General features: G+C 42.5%; 1 protein-coding gene across 1 annotated transcript in view; it reads left to right on the plus strand.

Annotated features, from left to right (window-relative positions):
- The window catches only part of USH2A (usherin), a 969,245-nt gene that overhangs the window by 881,889 nt on the left and 67,345 nt on the right, over nt 1-20,011 (plus strand). The window contains exons 62-63 of the mRNA XM_055419911.2: nt 3,893-5,409; nt 8,531-8,852. Of these exons, the coding sequence (XP_055275886.2) occupies nt 3,893-5,409; nt 8,531-8,852 (1,839 nt within the window). The remainder of the gene's footprint in view (nt 1-3,892; nt 5,410-8,530; nt 8,853-20,011) is intronic.

The raw sequence follows: 20,011 nt of genomic DNA on the forward strand, positions 1-20,011 counted from the left end.
TCAGTGTTTATAATGGATGATCATTTGAACTGAGTTGACATTTGAGCTGAGCCCTGAATGATAAGACAGAGGCAGTCATGTGAAGATACGAGAATAGTAAATGCAGGACCTGAAGCCGGGGATGCACTTGGTGTCTTCACATCAGCTAAAGAAAGTCAGTGTGGTTGAAGCAATGGCTGGGGGAGGTGGGGGAGGGGATAGAAAGATGACACTAGAAGAGGTTAAAGGGATCAGTAGGGAGTAGATGGTATGCAACCTTGTGGTCTGTGATCAGGGGCTTAGAATTTATTGAGTACAGTGAAAAATTATGGAAGTGTTTAGGCAAAGGAATAGCCCAATCAAATTTATATTTTTTAAAATCAGTCTGGCTCCTAGGTAGAAAGTGGGCTATAGGACCAGTGGTGTTTGGAGTCTGTTAAGAATTCAGGGTGGAATTGACTGTGGGTTGAATCCCAGTGGAAGTTGTGAAGGCAGAGAAATGTGGGTGGATTGGGAATGCATTGAGAAAGTAGAGATGATGATATTTGTTAATGGGCTAAATGTGACATGTGAAGAAAAAGGAATAATTCCGAATGACTTACAGATTTTGGTCTTGAGTCATTAACCAGAAAGGTAAGGCTGGAAGATGTGCAGGTTTAAGGAAACAAGTAGGCAGGTGGAGGTACAAGTCTAGAACTCTCTCAAGAGCACTTCATGAAGATCTATATATTTGGAATTCATGAGCAGATGGGTAATATTCAAACCCAAAGTCCTAGAGCAGATAAACTATGGAGAGACTATAATTGGAGATGAAGAGAGCCTGGAATCAAGCCCTGGGGAATACAAAAATTTGGAGGTCAACAAAAATTTGGAGGTCAAGAGAAAGGAGAGGATCTGGCAAGGCAAGTGAGGGAGGAAAAGTAGATGAGTGGGATATTCCAAAAGGGAAGAGAAAATGTGCCAAATGGTGTAGAGAGATAAGTAAAAGAGGGCAGAGATGTGACCCTATATTTGGAAACCGAGAGGTCATTGTGATCTTGACAAGAAAATCAAGTGGTAAAATGGGAAACCTGATCAGGATGTTTTGAGGAAATAGGATAGCAACTCCTCAAAGAAGTGTAGATGGAAAGAAAAGCAGAGAAATTGAGCACTGAGCCAGGGGACTATGGTGTCAAGAAATTTTCTTCAAAAATCAATGAAAGATACTAGAGTACATTTAAACCTTAATGGAAGTAACTCAGTAGAGAGAGATAAATCTGTGATGCAAGAAATAATGAGAGTAATTGTGAGAGTGAAATCTGTATGGAGGAGGAGGGCATGGGCTCCAGGGCTCAGTTTTCAGTGGGGGCAGAAATACTTTAACCATAACAAAGGAAGGGAAGCAAATAGTGTATGTCTAGATTCACATGCATATGGTGGTGATAATATATAATGTGAGAACATTCCTTTCTGACTGCCTCTAGTTTCCTCAATCAAATATGTGGTCATGTCAACAACAGGAGAGGTTGGCCATTAGTAGGGAAAGGAGAGACGTGAAATAATCACTTTGGAAAATGAGAGAGTAAGCATATGGTTTTATAGTTGGTAATCATCTATTTTGGAGAAGGAAATGGCAACCCACTCCAGTGTCCTTGCCTGGAGAATCCCAGGGACGGCGAAGCATGGTGGCTGCCATCTATGGGGTCGCACAGAGTCGGACATGACTGAAGCGACTCAGCAGCAGCAGCAGCAGCAATCATCTATTTAAAAGTTATAGTAATAAGTTTAAAATGAGACCAGTCAATATGTTGTTATTGTTATTGTTCAGTCACTAAGTCATGTCCATTTCTTTGCCACCCCATGGACTGCAGCACACCAGGCTTCCCTGTCATTCACTGTGTCCCAGAGTTTGCTCAAACTCACGTCCATTGAATCGATGATGCCATCCAACCATCTCATCTTCTGTTGCCCCCTTCTCCTCCTGCCCTCAATCTTTCCCAGCATGATGGTATTTTCCAGTAAGATGGCTCTTCACATCAGGTGGTCAAAGTATTGGAGCTTCAGCTTGAGCATCAATCCTTCCAATGAATATCCAGGGCCCCAGTCAATATATTTGACTGTTTTTGTCCATACTCAGTTGGAAGCTCAGTTTGAGAGGGAGAACTGAATTTAGCATTAATTAGAAATTTGCTTCAGATGGTGACTGCAGGCATGAAATTAAAAGACACTTGCTCCTTGGAAGAAAAGCTGTGACCAACCTAGACAGCATATTAAAAAGCAGAGACATTACTTTGCCAACAAAGGTCCGTGTAGTCAAAGCTCTGGTTTTTCTAGTAGTCATATATGGTTGTGAGAGTTGGACCATAAAGAAAGCTGAGTGCCGAAGAATTGATGCTTTTGAACTGTGGGCCTGGAGAAGACTCTTGAGAGTCCCTTGGACTGCAAGGAGATCCAACCAGTCCATCCTAAAGGAAATCAGTCCTGAATATTCTTTGGAAGGACTGATGCTGAAGCTAAAACTCCAATACTTTGGCCACCTGATGCGACGAACTGACTCATTGAAAAGACCCTGATGCTGGAAAAAATTGAAGATGGGAGGAGAAGGGGACGACAGAGGATGAGATGGTAGGATGGCATCACTGACTCAATGGACATGAGTCTGAGCAACCTTCGGGAGCTGGTGATGGACAGGGAAGCCTGGCATGCTGCAGTCCGTGGGGTTGCAAAGAGTCAGACATGACTGAATGACTGAACAGAACTAAGAAATTTGCCAGGTGAATATGGGGTGTGAGGGGATAATCATTGAGGCTTTCAAATTGATTATGTAATCTGAACTCCCTTCAGAAAATACTCTATACCCCTTCCCTCAGGAGTGTGATCTTGCCTTGAGACCCCAAAAAGAAAATCATATCAATATACAGTAGTCCAACAAGAAGGAGATTTCCAAGTCCATGTTATTTGTTGTTAAATAACGTTCAAATATATCAACAACCCAGCCTAAGTCAAGCTTCTGTAGGAACAATCTGTGGGAAGATCTGCCTCTCAAGGGACTTGGATATGTATTCATCTCATTTTAAGATCCACCATTATAGAGTCACAACCATGTACAGGAATATCTCCTGTATTTCAGGTGTACTAAAGCATGAAAGGGTGGGAAACCATCATTCAAGAACATCTACAACAAGTTAGGTTGCTTCTCTTCCCCAAAGAACAATGAGTAGTAGATGTTGGAAATGTGTTCTATGTTTGTGTCATGAGTTTTCAGCTGGTTTTCCCCAGAACAAAAGAATATTTTGCTCCAAAGCAGCCACCAATTTTTCCATAACTGGTGAGAGAAAATAGGGTGGTTTTTTCCATTCCTTGTCATCTCATATCTGTGTTTTTATACACATGTATAACATGTATGTGTACCTCAGCTCATACATGTGTGCCCATACACAGACACATTGATAACATTTTCTGCCCTGGCACTCTAGTACCAATAATTAATCATTATAATTCCATTTTCCGGTAAATACTGTAGGAGATAGACAATGTGGATATGCCCTATTAGCCTACTTGTGATGAAGTCAGAAGCACTTAATATTTATAAAATAGTGAATTGGAATACTAATCCCCACTTCTAAAAAAAGTAAAAATAGGAGGAAACCCCATGAGCACCCTTTAAGTCAAAGAATCAGGTTCAGTAACTCTTAGCCTTTAGATATACGCTTACATGACACACACACACAGTTGGACACAACTGAGCAGACTGACTACATGACACCCAACTTAAAAAAAAAAAAAAGAGCAAAGATCCCATTCCCCAAATTAATATCAGAATGCTTCTCCTGGGTTAGGGTCATCCAGATGAGGAATAGGAGAAAGAAGAAGTTAAAAGTAACAAAATAATGACAGCAAGAAACCATATGCTTTATTTTCCATCTTCCTGCAGACATACAATGTCTTCAGTGAGGACATCCTGGAGTACACCGGCCTGAATCGTCAGTTTCTCTTCCGACGCTTGGACCCCTTCACACTCTACACCCTGACCCTGGAGGCCTGCACCAGGGCGGGGTGTGCACACTCGGCACCCCAGCCTATCTGGACAGAGGAAGCCGCCCCCCACTCTCAGCCAGCTCCCACCATCCAGTCGGTGGGCTCCACCAGTGTTGAACTGAGCTGGTCGGAGCCCATTAAACCCAACGGAAAGATAATTCGCTATGAAGTGATTCGCAGATGCTTCAAGGGAAAAGCTTGGGGGAATCAGACAATCCAGGCTGATGAGAAAATTGTTTTCATAGAATCTAATACTGAGAGGAATACATTTGTATATAATGACACAGGTCTGCAGCCATGGATGCAGTGTGAATACAAAGTCCACACTTGGAACTCAGCTGGCCACACCTACAGCTCTTGGAGCGGGGTGAGGACCAGGCAGGCACCTCCGGATGGCCTCTGTCCACCTGAGGTAGCCCAGGTATCTGTGAATCCTCCCAGAGTGCTGATTGCCTGGGTCCCTCCAGAACAGCCTAATGGCATCATCCAGTCCTACAGGCTGCAGAGGAATGGAGTGCTCTTTCCTTTCAGCTTTGATGCTGTGACTTTCAATTACACCGATGAGAAGCTGCTCCCTTTCTCCACGTACAACTATGGGGTCACAGCCTGCACCAGTGGGGGCTGCTCTGCCAGCATGACCACCAGCATCACAACCCTTGAGGCTGCCCCTGCAGGGGTCCAACCTCCAGCTCTGAGGACCATCAGCGCCACTCAGATAAATGTATCTTGGTCCCCGCCATTGATTCAGAATGGAGAGATCACTCAGTATTTACTCAGACTGGATGGTAAAGAGTATCTCGCCGGGCAGAACCTGACTCTGCTGGTTTCCCACCTGCAGCCTTATACGCAGTATAATTTCTCCCTGGTGGCATGTACCAACGGAGGCTGCACAGCGAGTGTTCCAGAATCTGCCTGGACAATGGAGGCCCCACCACAGAACATGGACCCTCCAAAACTGCAAGTTACAGGCTCAGAATCCATAGAAATCACCTGGAAACTGCCCAGAATCCCAAATGGCCGGATCAGAAGCTATGAGCTGAGGAGGGATGGAACAATTGTATACACTGGCCTGGAAACTCGCTATCATGACTTTACTCTCACCCCAGGGGTGGAGTACGGCTATACGGTGATGGCCAACAACAGCCAAGGGGGTGTTTTGAGTCCACTTGTCAAAGATCGAACCAGCCCCTCAGCGCCTTCAGGGATGGAACCTCCAAGATTGCTGGCCAAGGGCCCTCAGGAGATCTTAGTGACCTGGGACCCTCCAGTAAGGACAAATGGTCATATTGTCAACTATACCGTCTTCATCCGTGAGCTGTTTGAAAGAGAAACAAAAATCATACACATAAACACAACTCATAATTCCTTTGGTCCACAGTCGTTCACAGTAAACCAGTTGAAACCATTTCACAGGTAAGTAACTGACTCTGGGTTTACTGAGAACAAGCCACTGTCTCTTTCTATTACATGAACTTTCTATTACAAGCCACTGTCTCTTTCTATTCATTGGTCAGTTCCAATGAAGACCAAAAGCAAAATGTGTGATGTCCACCAACGCCTCATCCATTTAACCATCCAAGTAGACTAACCACATTCTTATCCAGCCCAAAGCTGCTTGCATAACTTCTGGAGAGCAAAAGTCTTGCAGGTGACATTTTGAGAGTCAGCTGTTTAGAAATGTCTGCAATTCATCACAATGTCTGGAACCAAGTAGTGGAGAGATGCCATCACTTCCCTGAGTCTGGTCCCCCCTGTAAACATGCCAGCCCCTGGGCAGTTCTAAGGACACCAGTGGGGTTATCTGACCTAGACTCTGAGGAAAAGAAGGTATTATTTTAAAAAATAAAACAAATAGCAGGCAATGAGAGCTGTTGCCAGCCAGGGTTGGACTGATCCAAAATTTGTTCTGGAGAGAGCACTCCTTATTGAATCCAACACATCTTCCAGGAATGCTGAGGCTCCTCTGACTATTTCTGTAGCTCCTTAGGATCCCCTCAGCTCTGATCCCATAGTTTCTTGGGACAGTGCCACTTTGCCAGCTCACATTTTATCAGTGGTCCCCTCTGGGCTCTCTGATGAGCACGGCTGTGTGTTGCTTTCCACACAAAGGAATCTGACTTCCGGTGCTCTTCCCATAGCTTAAAGAATTGCTTGACTTTTTTCCCCATCATATTTTAGGTAGCATGAATCCCCAGCACGAAGAGTAATAAAAAACATTTTATGCTTAAAATTTAGTAAAATGAACAGAAACACTTAAAAAAAATTAAAGGCTAGAAAAGTGTTGATTTCCAACCACCATTTGTAAAATTCAGCTATTATTGTAATCTACTGATATGCAGATTAGGTCTCTCCTACAATTATCTCTGACATATAGTGCTGTTGAAATGAAACATTTGCAGTCCTGTGCATCTCCTCATGACAATTATTTAGGGTCACATTAAATATTAAACAGTAATTAAAACTTTCACAGGTATCTTCTGTAGCTAATCCGCATGCTGTGTGAGCTGGCTTTTATCTTACTCTGATGCAGGGTATGAAAAGGGTGCATGCTAGAGGCAGAATTATACACTTTATCCTGGCGTCCTCTTTACATGACTGGTACCTGCACATTTTAAAGATCATATCAATTTGCTACCCTTTGAAACTCTTACTAAAAAATATTTCTAATGGAAAAAAAAAAAAGTTTCCAGGTGTGAGAAGGGTACTTTTCCCAGCCTGAAAAAAGAAAATCTGATTTTTCTGAGAAACTTAGGCATTTAAGACAATGAGAGATGTCCCTTGACTGTCCACTGTAACTGAAGATGTAAGTGATATAAATGACTTAAAATACCAGTGGAATATTACTCAGTCATAAACAAAAATGTAGTCATTTGCAATAATCTGGGTAGACCTGGAGGGTATTACATTTAGTTGAAATAAGTCACACAGAGGAAGACAAATGTTGTATGTTTCCGCTTACATATGGTATCTGGAAAAACAAGCAAACAAATATAACAAACCAGAAACAGACAGAGAACAAACTAGTGTTTCCAATGAGGAGGGGGGTAAGGGATGGGCGAGATAGGTGAAGTGGGGATTAAGAGGTGTAAACTACTAGGTATAAAATAAAGAAGCTAAATGGATGTAATGTACAGTGCAGGGAATGTGGCCAATATTTTATAATAATTCTATATAGAATGTAAACAGTAAAAACATCAAATCATACACCAAAAATAAAAGCAGAATATCACTTCTATATGAAGTTGGGATTTATGCCATTTGGGGTTTTCCCAGCAGATTAACATTTACTGAATACTGCAAATTTGTGTGTCCTCCTTGGGGTACCCCCAGCTGGTCAGTAGGAAGAAGGATTCTAGGAACACTCTAAGAAGCAGAAAGAATCTGACCCAGCATTTTTTAATCCCCACAAATAATCCAGAAAGCAAATATTCCATATGTGAGAAATCTCAGAATCACTTAGAAGTCTGATGTGCTATTCACAGCTGTGATTTGTTCACCAGTAAACTGGCAGCCCGTCATGGTGGAGATGGGCATGGGAGGAGGGGAAGGAGGGGGAGCAGAAAGGGAAGCAAGAGATTCCCCAAAGGGAGAGAGAACTGTAATTAAGAAGGGGGGGAGGGGACCAGAAAGAGCAAGAAAGTGAACAGAAGGCGGGGATTGTCTGGAGGAGGTAAAGCCGGAAATAGAAGAGGGAATGGCCAGAAGCTAAAATAAATAAAGGGAGAAAGGAAGGTGGCTGGGGCTTGAGGGGAAATTAGGGGTGTCATAAACTCCTCTGGGCACGGAAAAGAGGGGGAAAGCACTTATTTGCACTTAACACTAACAAAAGCCCCTTTTGTTGAAAGGGAAAAGTCCCTGATATGTAAATAGACCTTTCCCAGTGGCAGGAGACCAGCTCTGAGGCAAAACATAATTGATTGGTTGAGTTTAACTAGATGGTGATAAGGTGTCTCCGTGATTGATAATCTGGTGTGTAGCTGGGTTAACTTTGGCCCCAAAAGGTCTCTGTGTGGTGTAAGGGAGCCTGTTCTAAGATGTTGGGTATCAAGTGAGGGGATTTATTACCACGGAGACCTTTACTCCATGACGTTCTTTCCTGACCTGGAATTGTTCCTGGGGAATCATTTAGCTCCAACTGCAAAGGGAGGAGGAGCCCAGGTTGCTGAAAATGCGTTCAAATTCCCCAGATCTGTGTGCTTCCTCACTGTGGTAAGTAATTCTATAGAGTATCAGAATTTTCCTGAAAAGTATCTTGAAAGTGTATTGATTCTGTGTGTTCCTGTTTAGGGAAGAATTGTGCCTACCCTTTCCAGACAGGTGAGGATCTTTGCTTTAGTTTGGAAAGCCAAGAGGCTTGAAAATGCTCTAAAATTTCCATAGAAACATGACTTTGTTGACTTTGAAAAGGGCTTATTATAGATAAGGATAAATATAAAGGTATCTGTCTTTCCAGAAAACACTTGGTCTTTTAAAGATTCTTCCCATGAAAATAGATGTTGCCAATAATGGATCATTTCTGCCTTGTATCCTGAAGGTATGAAGTTCGAATCCAAGCCTGCACCAGGCTGGGCTGTGTGTCAAGTGACTGGACGTCCATAGAGACCCTGGAGGTTGCACCGCGGCAGCAACCCCCTCCCCATCTAGAGGTGCAGATGGCTCCAGGGGGGTTCCAGCCCACCATTTCCCTTCTGTGGACAGGACCCCTCCAACCAAATGGAAAAGTTTTATATTATGAATTGTACAGAAGACAAATAGCAACTCAGCCTGAAAAGTCAAAACCAGTGCTAGCCTATAATGGAAGCTCAAGCTCCTTTATGGATGTTGAACTACTGCCTTTTACAGAGTATGAATACCAGGTAAGAAGCGGGTGTTATCAACTCACTCTCAGATGATGGGCACACATCATTGCCTACTTGAAGAATAGCTTGTCATCTAAAAAGCCACTTAAAGAAACATAGGGCTTAAGGAGTTTAATAATATTCTTTAAAAAAAAAAAACTTAAGCAGTAAATGAGGGAGGAAAAGGCACATTCATTTGCCTTCTTCGTTTTCTTGATTCTTGATCCATGTGATACATGCTTGTTATTCCCAGGTAGATTTCAGGTGAAGTATTACCATTTCTTATTAATGAGGTGGTTTCTATCATTAAGCTTCCTTCTGTCAGTGTTGCCTTGACTGCAAATACTCCTTGTGAAAAGATCACTTTGAAGATAACTCATGAATTGTAAAGAGAGAAAATAAAATCTAATGAGCAAGTATCTCCAGCCCCTGTGCTGAGAAAAGTCTAGCAGAAACAATTAATTTGAGCATGAGGATGAAATAAGTTTTATAGGAGCACAGCCTAAAAAAAAGAGGACTCTGCATACCCCTAAAAAGGCAGGCAAAGAAGGCAATGGCACCCCACTCCAGTACTCTTGCCTGGAGAGTCCCATGGACGGAGGAGCCTGGAGGGCTGCAGTCCATGGGGTTGCTGAGGGTCAGACACGACTGAGTGACTTCACTTTCAATTTTCACTTTCATTCATTGGAGAAGGAAATGGCAACCCACTCTAGTGTTCTTGACTGGAGAATCCCAGGGACAGGGGAGCCTGGTGGGCTGTCTATGGGGTCGCACAGAGTCGGACACAACTGAAGTGACTTAGCAGCAGCAAAAAGCCAGGAATTAAGAATACTCTGAAGGAAAAGAGTCTGATGCTAGGAAAGATTGAGGGTAGGAGGAGACGGGGATGACAGAGAGTGAGATGGCTGGATGACATCACCGACTCGATGGACATGAGTTTGAGTGAACTCTAGGAGTTGGTGATGGACAGGGAGGCCTGGCGTGCTGTGGTTCATGGGGTCACAAAGAGTTGGACACAACTAAGCGACTGAACTGAACTGAACTGAACTGAAGGCATTTTGAAATCAATAGAAGACTTTCCTTAGGTTTGTTTTGTTTGCCGTCACAGTGCATTTGCAGTTTTCTTGTAACAAGCAGCCTCAGTTCCTGTGCGGGAGTGACTCCCCACCCGTGCTCAGGCTTCAGGCTTGGTTGCAGTGTCAATCAACATGTCAGGCTGTCATGTAGCCAAGTGGTGGGCACCTGAGTCATATTCAGCCCCTTAGACTTGCCTGGGGCTTGATCTTCAGCAAAGTGACTCCGAATTTTAAAAGGTGGAACTAACTCAAGGTAAAATATCTCTAATTTCAATCCAAAAGCTTTTCTTATCCTTGCCATTTCCAAGCCTGGTTCCTCAACTGTTCTTTTAATTACATATCCCTTGATATCTGAGGGTGGGGTTGGTTCCAGGAACCCTACAGATACCAAAATCTGTATAAATTGGCATAGTATTTGCATATAACCTACGCACAGCCTCCTCTGCAGTTTAATTCATCACTAGATTATTTATAATACCTCATACAATGAACATGCCATGCAAATAGGTATAAATACAGTATAAACCGTATGTAAATAGCTACAGGCACCTGGCAAATTCAAGATTTATTTTTTGGCATTTTTGTCAATTTTTTTTTTTTATTTAATCCATGGATTCAGAAGTCATGAATAAGGAGAGCTGACTGTGCTCCCAATAAACTCCCTTTTGCTTAAGTCAGAATCAGCTTCTCTTGCTCACAGTTTCAAAGGAAGCTTGCTGAACGATGCAAGCACTATGTGCCAGGCAGAAGACCAAGTACAATTTTCTAAAAGAGGAAACTGAGCCTTTTAGGGAACTAAGCCAAGAGCTTACCATAACCAGAAATAATAAAACCACAAAGTCGTCAGGAATATGGTGAGCAAATCAATGGGGACAGTGACCAGAGGTAACATTTTAAGTGTAAAAAGGAATATGTTTTTAGGCCAGTAATGTATGGGACAAATTTCCCAGTGAAGTTAGTAAGAATTGAGATGATAAATTCATTTTTGAATGGTTTGGAGAAGTACACAGATATAAATCCATAACCCCTTGTTTGTAATCCCAAATCTAAAAACCTCTTAAAAACAAGTTTTTATCTAGGTTTGGCACAACTCATTTAGCAGCAAAACCCATTCTAAACAAACCTGAAGCTATTTATAGCGTTAATTTATCAAATTTAAAGTGAATATTCATATATTTTATCTCATAAATATTGCGTTTTATTACAAGAGCATTCAGGGGCCATTACAAAATATACAGTGTGTGCATGTTATTAACTCCCAAACTGACAAAACAGTTATTTAAAAACACATCAGTTCCCAAGGGTTTACAGTAAGGATTGTGGCTTATATCATGAAGGAACAAAATACCCATTGATGCCACAGTTGGAAACAGAATTTGGTTAGAAACAGCTAGAACCTATGTAGCCATCCTTTTGTGCTTTATCATTATATTTACAGAAAAGTGTCAAGTTATCAGAGACTCTTCTGTCAATTATCTAGTCTGCTTTATGAATAAAACTGCACCTTTGCAAGAGAACTGTATGGAATCAGCATGAGATATTGATATTTGGCCTCTATTTAGACAAAGCTAAGTGATCCATGGATACTAAAAGCAAACCAGTGATTATAGCTTCTTTGGCATCAAGTGTCATTGAGTTAAATAATTGGCTGCATCATCTGTAAAGTCTTATCTAAATTTTCTAAGGAATGGTCAACCCCAAGCATGTGCCTTAACTCTGTCAGTTTTCTAACTGTTGGAGGATGGAGGGAATGAAATGTGCTCACTGAACTGAGAAGGTATCTTGAGACCAAAAAATGAAGCAAGCTTCTCCATAGAATCAATTGATCAATTTATTATATTTACAGGCTCAGGTAGTAAAGAATCTGCCTGCAATGCGGGAGACCTGGGTTCAGTCCCCAGGTTGGGAAGATCCCCTGGAGAAGGGAAAGTCTACCCACTCCAGCATTCTGGCCTGGAGAATTCCATGGACTGTATAGTCCATGGGGTCTCAAAGAGTTGGACATTACTGAGCGACTTTCACTCACTCACTACTCGTGGCATATTTGGGCTTCCCTGATAGCTCAGTTGGTAAAGAATCCACCTGCAATGCAGTAGACCCGGGTCGATTCCTGGGTCAGGAATATCCACAGGAGAAGGGATAGGCTACCCACTCCAGTATTCTCGGGCTTCCCTTGTGGCTCAGCTGGTAAAGAATCTGCCTGCAATGCGGGAAACCTGGGTTCGATCCCTGGGTTTAGAAGATCGCCTGGAGAAGGGAAAGGCTACCTACTCAAGTATTCTGGCCTGGAGAATTCCATGGACTGTATAGCCTATGGCGTCACAAAGAGTTGGACATGACTGAGAGACTTTCACAGGGTGGGTTTGGGCAGGCAAAGACCCAGAAGCATTGGCAGCTGTACTGTGTATCATGAAGGGACCAATGGGACAATTTTATAGTTAACCTAAGGTAGGGGATACGTGCTGAGAAACAGCATTTCTAAGTCAGGGTTTATGAATGGGTAACTAGTTTTGTTACCTATTAGAATATTCATTGGAAGGACTGATGAAGCTGAAACTCCAAAACTTTGGCCACCTGATGTGAAGAACTGACTCATTGGAAAAGACCCTGATGCTGGGAAAAATTGAAGGCAGGAGGAGAAGGAGATGACAGAGGATGAGATGGTTGGATGGCATCACCGACTCAATGAGTATTGGCAAGCTCTGGGAGTTGGTGATGGACAGGAAAGCCAGGTGTGCTGCAGTCCATGGAGTTGCAAAGAGTCAGACATGACTGAGTAAACTGAACTGAACTAGTTTTGTGAGAACTGGGAATATGTCAGCAAAGGTCTTCATCATTGTTTGGGGAGTAACAGAGCACAGAGGCCTCCTGGTCCTAATGATTATTAAACAATATATAAACTACAAGCCCTTGATGACAGAGAAGTGATTCGCTGCACAGTACAGTCCTGGGTAGGGTCAGTGGAAGGGCAGGAAAAAAATGTATGAGCCCAATATCGTGTCAGTGATGCTAACAGTCATACACTCACCAGGAGGTAAGAATAACCAGGTACCAAGGGACCAACATTTCAGAGGAGAGATGAATTAAGAACCTCAGGCTATGCTGTCTATTATGTAACTGTTACTACCAGCCCTGTGTCATGTTCCTCCGCCATATTCACTTCACCCAAATGAAGTTATTTAATTTGATTTTCATTTGATTTCTAATTTGTATTTACTAGCTAATCCCATGTTATATAGAAAGCAGGGGAAAAAATCTAGCCTATCAGCCCCAAAACCCAGTTCTTACAAGAAATATTTAGAAAAATATAGATTAAATGCCAAAATAAATGAACTAAAATATTGGATTTATTTAGCCTGTGCAAATGCTGAATCTTTATAGATCCTGAGTTATCTTACAGAAGTCATTTAGGAAGTAATGTACTAAAAGAATTGATTTCCCTTTAACAAAGAACATTTTGTCTTTGAGATGAATTTGAATTGTTCTCAAACCTGTCTAAGGGTTACTTTTCTGCAAGTTGCTTTTTAGAAAGCACCTTTGTTGTCCTAAAATCATCAGTTTACCCACCATGCCAGTGATTTGACTGACCCTCCTACAGAGGATTGTGTTTTGAGATAATCCATATATTTGTAGGAGATGAAAACAAAGAACTTAGAAACTGCCCAGACATAGAAACCTATTCCATCAGAAGCATGGTGATGATGTGTGGTTGGGTAGGTGGCCATTCACCTGGTGTGCCTAGTGGGTGTCAGATGGCCCCCCATTATTGTATTCATACATAGTTTTGAGTTAAATCATTGATGGCAGCTTCAAATATTTAGTTATGTGGGAAGAAGAAGACAGTATCCCCTACGTTATTACATGGAGGGGTCCTACTACTTGCCACTTACAAATTCAATTACATACTCACAAATGTCAGTAGAAAGATGCCTTTATCAACAATGTAGCTGTACACCTCTGATTGAGACCTGAATCCACAGTCTTTTAACTGATATCGTACCTGGTCTCAGGTTCTTAATGTCTCATTGCAGAAAGAATTCAGTGAGAGACAAAGTGACAGGTAAGAAGTAGATTTATTTAGAGAGAAATACTCCGCAGAGTGTGGTCTATCTCAGAAAGTGAGAGACCTTGAAGTATGATGTGGTTAATTTTTATGGGCTGGGTAATTTCATAGGCTAATGAATGAGGAGAATATTCTAGCTATTTTGGGGAAGGGGATGGGGGTTTCCAGGAATTGGGAATCCCACCTTTTAACCTTTGTGGTCTGTCTTGGATCTGTCATGGCATCTGTGGGTGTGTCATTTAGCTTGCTGACACGTTACAGTGAGCGTTTAATGAGACTCAAGTTCCACTGGAAGTTAAATCTTCTGCCATCTTGGAACTTGCTGCTTCTAAACAGTTTTTTTCATGTCCTAGCATAGTGTCATTCTTTTAAATGTTGTGCCCTGCCCCCTTCCCTCTTATTCCAAGAACTGGGAAGACGGTAGGCTTAGCATCCCAAAAAAAAACTGTCTCAGAAGATTCTGTTCAGTCATGAAAGCTTTTAATGTCAGATAATCATTGACACAATGTTCAGAGTCATTGTCCCCTGCTGTGAGCAGGCTTGTGATCGTCCTCGTCCTCTAGATCTTATCTTGTTCACACAGTTTGTTCAGGAGATTACTGAAGTGGAAGCTAGGAGAGAGACCTGGTCATCTGTTAACTACTTATCCTTCATTTCTATTTCTTTGATCTAAGAAAGGAACCAACAAGTTAGGCCAGGTATTGAGTGATCAAAAGATTTGAAAGATGTGCTTGGGCTGGAGAGGAGTAGAGCATGGGAATGCTTGCTTTAAAAGTTAGTTACAATCTACCTTTGCTAAAATAAGAAAAGGGGCTTCCTGCTGAGGGTGGTTTCCTGCAAAGAGCCGCTGACAAATCCCCACTTGTCAGAACATCAGTCCATTTCTGTGGGATTAGGGGTGAAGTTCTGTCTTCTGTGATTTCTTCATGCTGATACAGGGCACTGCATTCACCAGAGTGGAAGACATCAGCATGGGTCTAAAGCATCTCTTTGCTGACTGTTTTCGTTGCCCCCTTACACATACAGACAGAGCAAGCTACAGTTATTAGGATACCTACAAAGATATAGAGTAGTAATGTTAATGCCATTCCCTTGAGACCAGTTCTTAGAATTGCGCTAGCCACAGATTCAGTACTGCTCAAGATGAAGCAGCTTATATCATGGCTCCAGTCAGATCATCATTCACTAAGCTTTCTTCTTCCCGGGACCGTTGTAAGAATATCTGTAAAACAATTCAGAAATATTCATCAGACTCTGAGTCTATGACTCTATTGTCCTAATCATGAACTGTTCGGTGTGGTACTTGGATGGGAGGAGGCCCTGCAGGGGTTTGCTCCAGTCCACCTCGTCTATATTACTTCTTTGACCTGATGACCAATGATAGACCTCTGGGCAAGAGAATAGAGCATGGATAAATTCTAATAAACAGGAGGGTCAAAAGTATCTGGAGAAAGAGATTCTTACTGAAAGGGGGAGAATCATTTGCTACAGAAGATTTGGGAGGCAAAATGTTACCTCATAATGACTCATGCAACCAATTTGGGAAGTAGCATGTTTGAGGCAGGCAAAAGCTGTGTGACTTTACAGGCATTTCCAAAGTTTTCAGTAATACCTCAAAATTGACTATCCTAAAGGTAGTAGACTCAGGATTTATAGTACAGAAGGATTGCCTAAAGAGTGCATTCAGAGTGAAAATACCCGGGGGTGGGGGTAGAGATTCCCAGAAATCCGCATTTTTACCCAGCAGCTTAGATGGTCCACATCCTCTTTTTTTGAGAAATACTGCCCCGGAGGGTACAGGGATGTTGCTATGCTACTTAAGCTCAATTTTTAGGTGCTGATTTCTTAAATCAGTGGTTCTCATCCCTGACTGCACATTAAAATCACCTGGGGAACTTTAACAACATTCCGGTTGCCAAGGCCCCATCCCTCTGTAGTTCTAATTCTGGGGTGGGTCCAGGCATCAGTGCATTTCAAAAGGTCCCCAGGTGACTCTAATGTACAACCAGGGTTGAGAATCATAGTCCTAAAGCATCGTAAACTGATTGCCTAAGTAAGTGAACCCAGCTCCCTACAAGTACCTAATTTACACGATGATAATTGATAGCCAGCCTATTTACCTTGGTCTGTCCATGACTTTCCTGAATCAGAGTTCTCTTTATTGTTTTGGTATGAAGCTAGAAAGAGGAACAGAATATATAACCTGCTAAGCTCATGTCTTCAATTAATCAAATAATGTCACTTGCACTTCCTCTTGGATTTTGTTTGGCTATGGTTGTTTTTCATTTTATTTTGTTTCTCATTTGGGAGGCCTGGATTTTGGTGAGAAGCGTTAACACTGACCATTATTGAAAATGGGAATTTTCTAGTTTGATTCATTTCAACACAGCTTCTAGATTGCTGGGTTTCATAAAACAAGTGAAGCTCTGAGATATACATCACGGAAAATTGGAGCTTTTTGAAAAAGATTTATTTGTGGCTGCGCTGGGTCTCTGTTGCTGTGTGAGGCTTTCTCTAGTTGTGACAGAGGCTGCTCTTCGTTGCCTGTGCAGACTTCTCATTGCAGTGGATTCTCTTGTTGCGGAGCATGGGCTCTCGGGCCTGCGGGCTCTAGGGTGTTGACTCAGTAGTTGTGGTACTTGGATTTGGTTGCTGTCTGGCATGTGGGGTCCTCCCAGACCAGGGATGGAACCCATGTCACCTCCATCTTCCCCTCTATCAGCAAGCAGACTCTTAATGAGTAAACCACCAGGGAAACTCAGAAATTTGGAATTAAAAAAAAAAATTCAGAAGGATAAATGGGCTGACTTTGCTTAGTGATGAAGTGCAGGTTCTCATCAGAGAATAAACATTTGTGAATTTCAGATACAACTTTGTTTACCAAAACCCAACTTTCAAACAACTCTGCAAATGTGTGAATCGTACATAAATGAGATGCCTTTTTGCTAAATGAAATTCTTCCAGTGCACAGACCTTTTCCTTAAATAAAGATTAAAGCTTGCTATGCTACAAAATACTAACACATCTGGTAGGAATTTTTTTTCTTTTTTTGCAGACAATACTCATTTCTATCATCAATGCTTTCAAAATTGGGATGTACAAATATATATGATATAAAACTCCACAGATCCTATGTGGGGAAGTTCTTAATTGTTCAGCAAGCAAATTAAGATAGTAGTCTCTTCACTGGCTTCAGAGAGAGACCTGGGTATGTGTCTACTTTTATAAGAAGCTTCAGCTTTGGCCTGCGGGGAGAGAGCTGAGGCCAATGAGTGGTTCTCAGTAATTGTGCCTTCATATTCATACACCCACTTAAGGCAACGATGACTCATCATGGATTTACGAGGGCTGTCATGGCTCCCCTTTCATTGAATCCTGCTGTCAGTGACTTAATTAGCTTTCCTGAAACTTCCCCACTTTGACAGATTTTTTTCGATAAGCACCCACACACACGCAGGGTCTCTGAAGGCTTCTGGGGCCTCGTGACTGGATGACTGAGACATGACAAGTCAGCTTTGGAGGAAACCCCGTGTGTGACTCACTGGCATGTGGGTCTAATCTCTGAGCCGCCCAGAGCTAGTCTGCTACTTACTCACAGACCGACACTGCCCCCAAACAGTTCTGTCTGAGGATTTATGCAGGAGAGGCTGGGAGGAATGGCTATGGGGGAGATGTACTGGGGGTCCCTGCTGTTCCTGCCCCAAGCAGCTATGTGATGACTCCAGAAGGGGACAGCAGAGGCCGTCTCTGCACCAGCCCCCATGGAAAGTTCCCACAGTGTGGGCGACAAGCTGTCAACAGGAGGGAGGAGCAGAAAGGATGGCAGGTTTTAGTTCTTTACCCCTATTTCTGGATCCTTGAGCAAATTAACTTCCTTCAGCCTTTCCTCACCTGGAAGTAGCAGCTCTTTCCATTTCTAGATTCTGGGGCCCTAAGTTGGGGGTCATCTATAAGCATACACTTTCAAAAATTCTCATCAGGGACTTCTGTGGCAGTCCAGTGGTTAAGATTCCATGTTTCCACTGCAGAGGGCATGGGTTCATTCCCTGGTTGGGGAAATAAGATCCCACGTGCCTCTCAGTGTGCCAAAACAAACAACAACAACAAAAAATAAATAAATAAAAATTCCCATGAAACGTTAGCTTCTCTTGATTGGCCTTGATCATCTATAATTTGAAAACCTCACAGAATACATGCTAACCCTAAGCAACTTGATTTTCTAATAGTAGTTAGGTGTAAGTTGTATCAAAGCATGTGAGTGTATAAACAGCAAGGTCCTATTGTACAGCACAGGGAGCTATATTCAGTTCCCCTGTGGTAAACCATCATGGAAAAGAATATGAAAAAGAACACATGTATGTATAAGTGAGTCACTTTGCTGTATAGCAGAAATTAGCACAACATTGGAAATCAACTATAATTCAGTAATTTTTTTAAAAAAGTCAGTGAGGCTATGAGACCAGCTCATATACCAATAGTCATGTCATTGTACTTAGTCGCTCAGTCATGTCTGACTCTTTTCGACCCAGTGGACTGTAGCCCTCCGGGCTCCTCTGTCCATGGGGATTCTTCAGGCAAGAATATTGGAGTGGGTTCCCATGTCCTCCTCCAGGGGATCTTCCCAACCCAGGGATTGAGCCCAGGTCTCCCACATTGCAGGTGGATTCTTTACCATCTGAATTACCAGGGAAGCCCAAGAATACTGCCATGGGTAGCCTATCCCTTCTCCAGGGGATCTTCCTGACCCAGGAATCGAACTGGAATCTCCTGCACTGCAGACAGATTCTTTACCAGCTGAGCTACCAGGGAAGCCCAGTCATGGCACCACCAAAATGAATATATGGTAAGATCAGTAGCGATGTTTCTGAAACCTAGTTTATTTACTAAGTAGTAGAGTTATCAAATGAATTAGAAGTATATTGTAAAATATAAATGGAAATACATAACAAACCTAATTTACTTAGTTCACTAAACAGGAGTCCCACGTAGGTCCTTGAGAAAATTTACATCATCCATATGGTATCATAACTATTTTGCTATAATTGGTAGAAAGCCAACTTTCCCTTAAATGGAAGACAGTTGCTTCTGTTCACCTGTCTGGGAAAGGGACTAAAGACGTTCCTTGAAACCAAGGAAAAGGTGCAAACACTTTTCTGTCTCTCCAAATGCAGGACTTGATGCTATCAGATTCATCCCTTATCTCCTTTCTTTGCCTCAGATTGTCTTTATTTGGCTTCATTCCACACCACACTCTCTCCAGGCATCAGAGAAAATTACTACCCCAGTGCTTCCTGACTCAAACCGTCTCTGTGTTTTGGTTTCGTTGTCTTTGAAATGTGGGTAGAAACACCACTGAACTCCTGGGCTTGCTTTGGGATTAAATCTGTTGATACATGAATGTGTTTCGGTCAGTACCTCATACAGAGAAACTATTCACACAGAACAATAATAACAGCTAGTATTATGATTACTGTCCCATCTCAGAGTGGAAATCATCTTGAGTGGCCTCGGCCTGCAGTGGCTTGAAGCAGGCTTTCAGTTCCTGGCCAGAGATTGAAGTTCGCCCGTGGCAATGAGAGCCCTGAATCCCAGCCACTAGACAGACCTCCAGGGACCAGGGGCCAGTGAAAAGGTCCTGGCCCATCAGCTGTGTAGAAATGAACTTCCACATAGAGACAGAAAGTAGTGAAGCAAGTGAAGTGTTTATTAGAAGGAAAAAAAGTACAGTGTGTGTGGATGGACACCTGGGTAGGCTCAGAGAGAGAGAGTCGTGCCCTCATGGTGGTTTGAATCACTTATATGGGGCATTTCTTCTGGGTTTCCTTTGGCCAGTCATCTTGCTTCGCCTGCTTCTGAATCTTTGGTTTATCTCGGGGTCCTCTGATATGTACACACACATCTTTTAGCCAAGATGGCTTCCAGACGAGAGGCCCGTGGTAGTTGACATTACTTACTATGGGGTGATGCCCCCTCCCTTTTTGACCTCCAGAAAGCCTTTCTGTACATGTGTAGTCAGGAAGGTCTCCTTGACTTCAAGA

This window comes from Moschus berezovskii, chromosome 17 (assembly GCF_049115385.1).
Source record: "Moschus berezovskii isolate FMDL1 chromosome 17, NW_MosBer_1.0, whole genome shotgun sequence".
Classification (NCBI taxonomy): Eukaryota; Metazoa; Chordata; class Mammalia; order Artiodactyla; family Moschidae; genus Moschus; species Moschus berezovskii.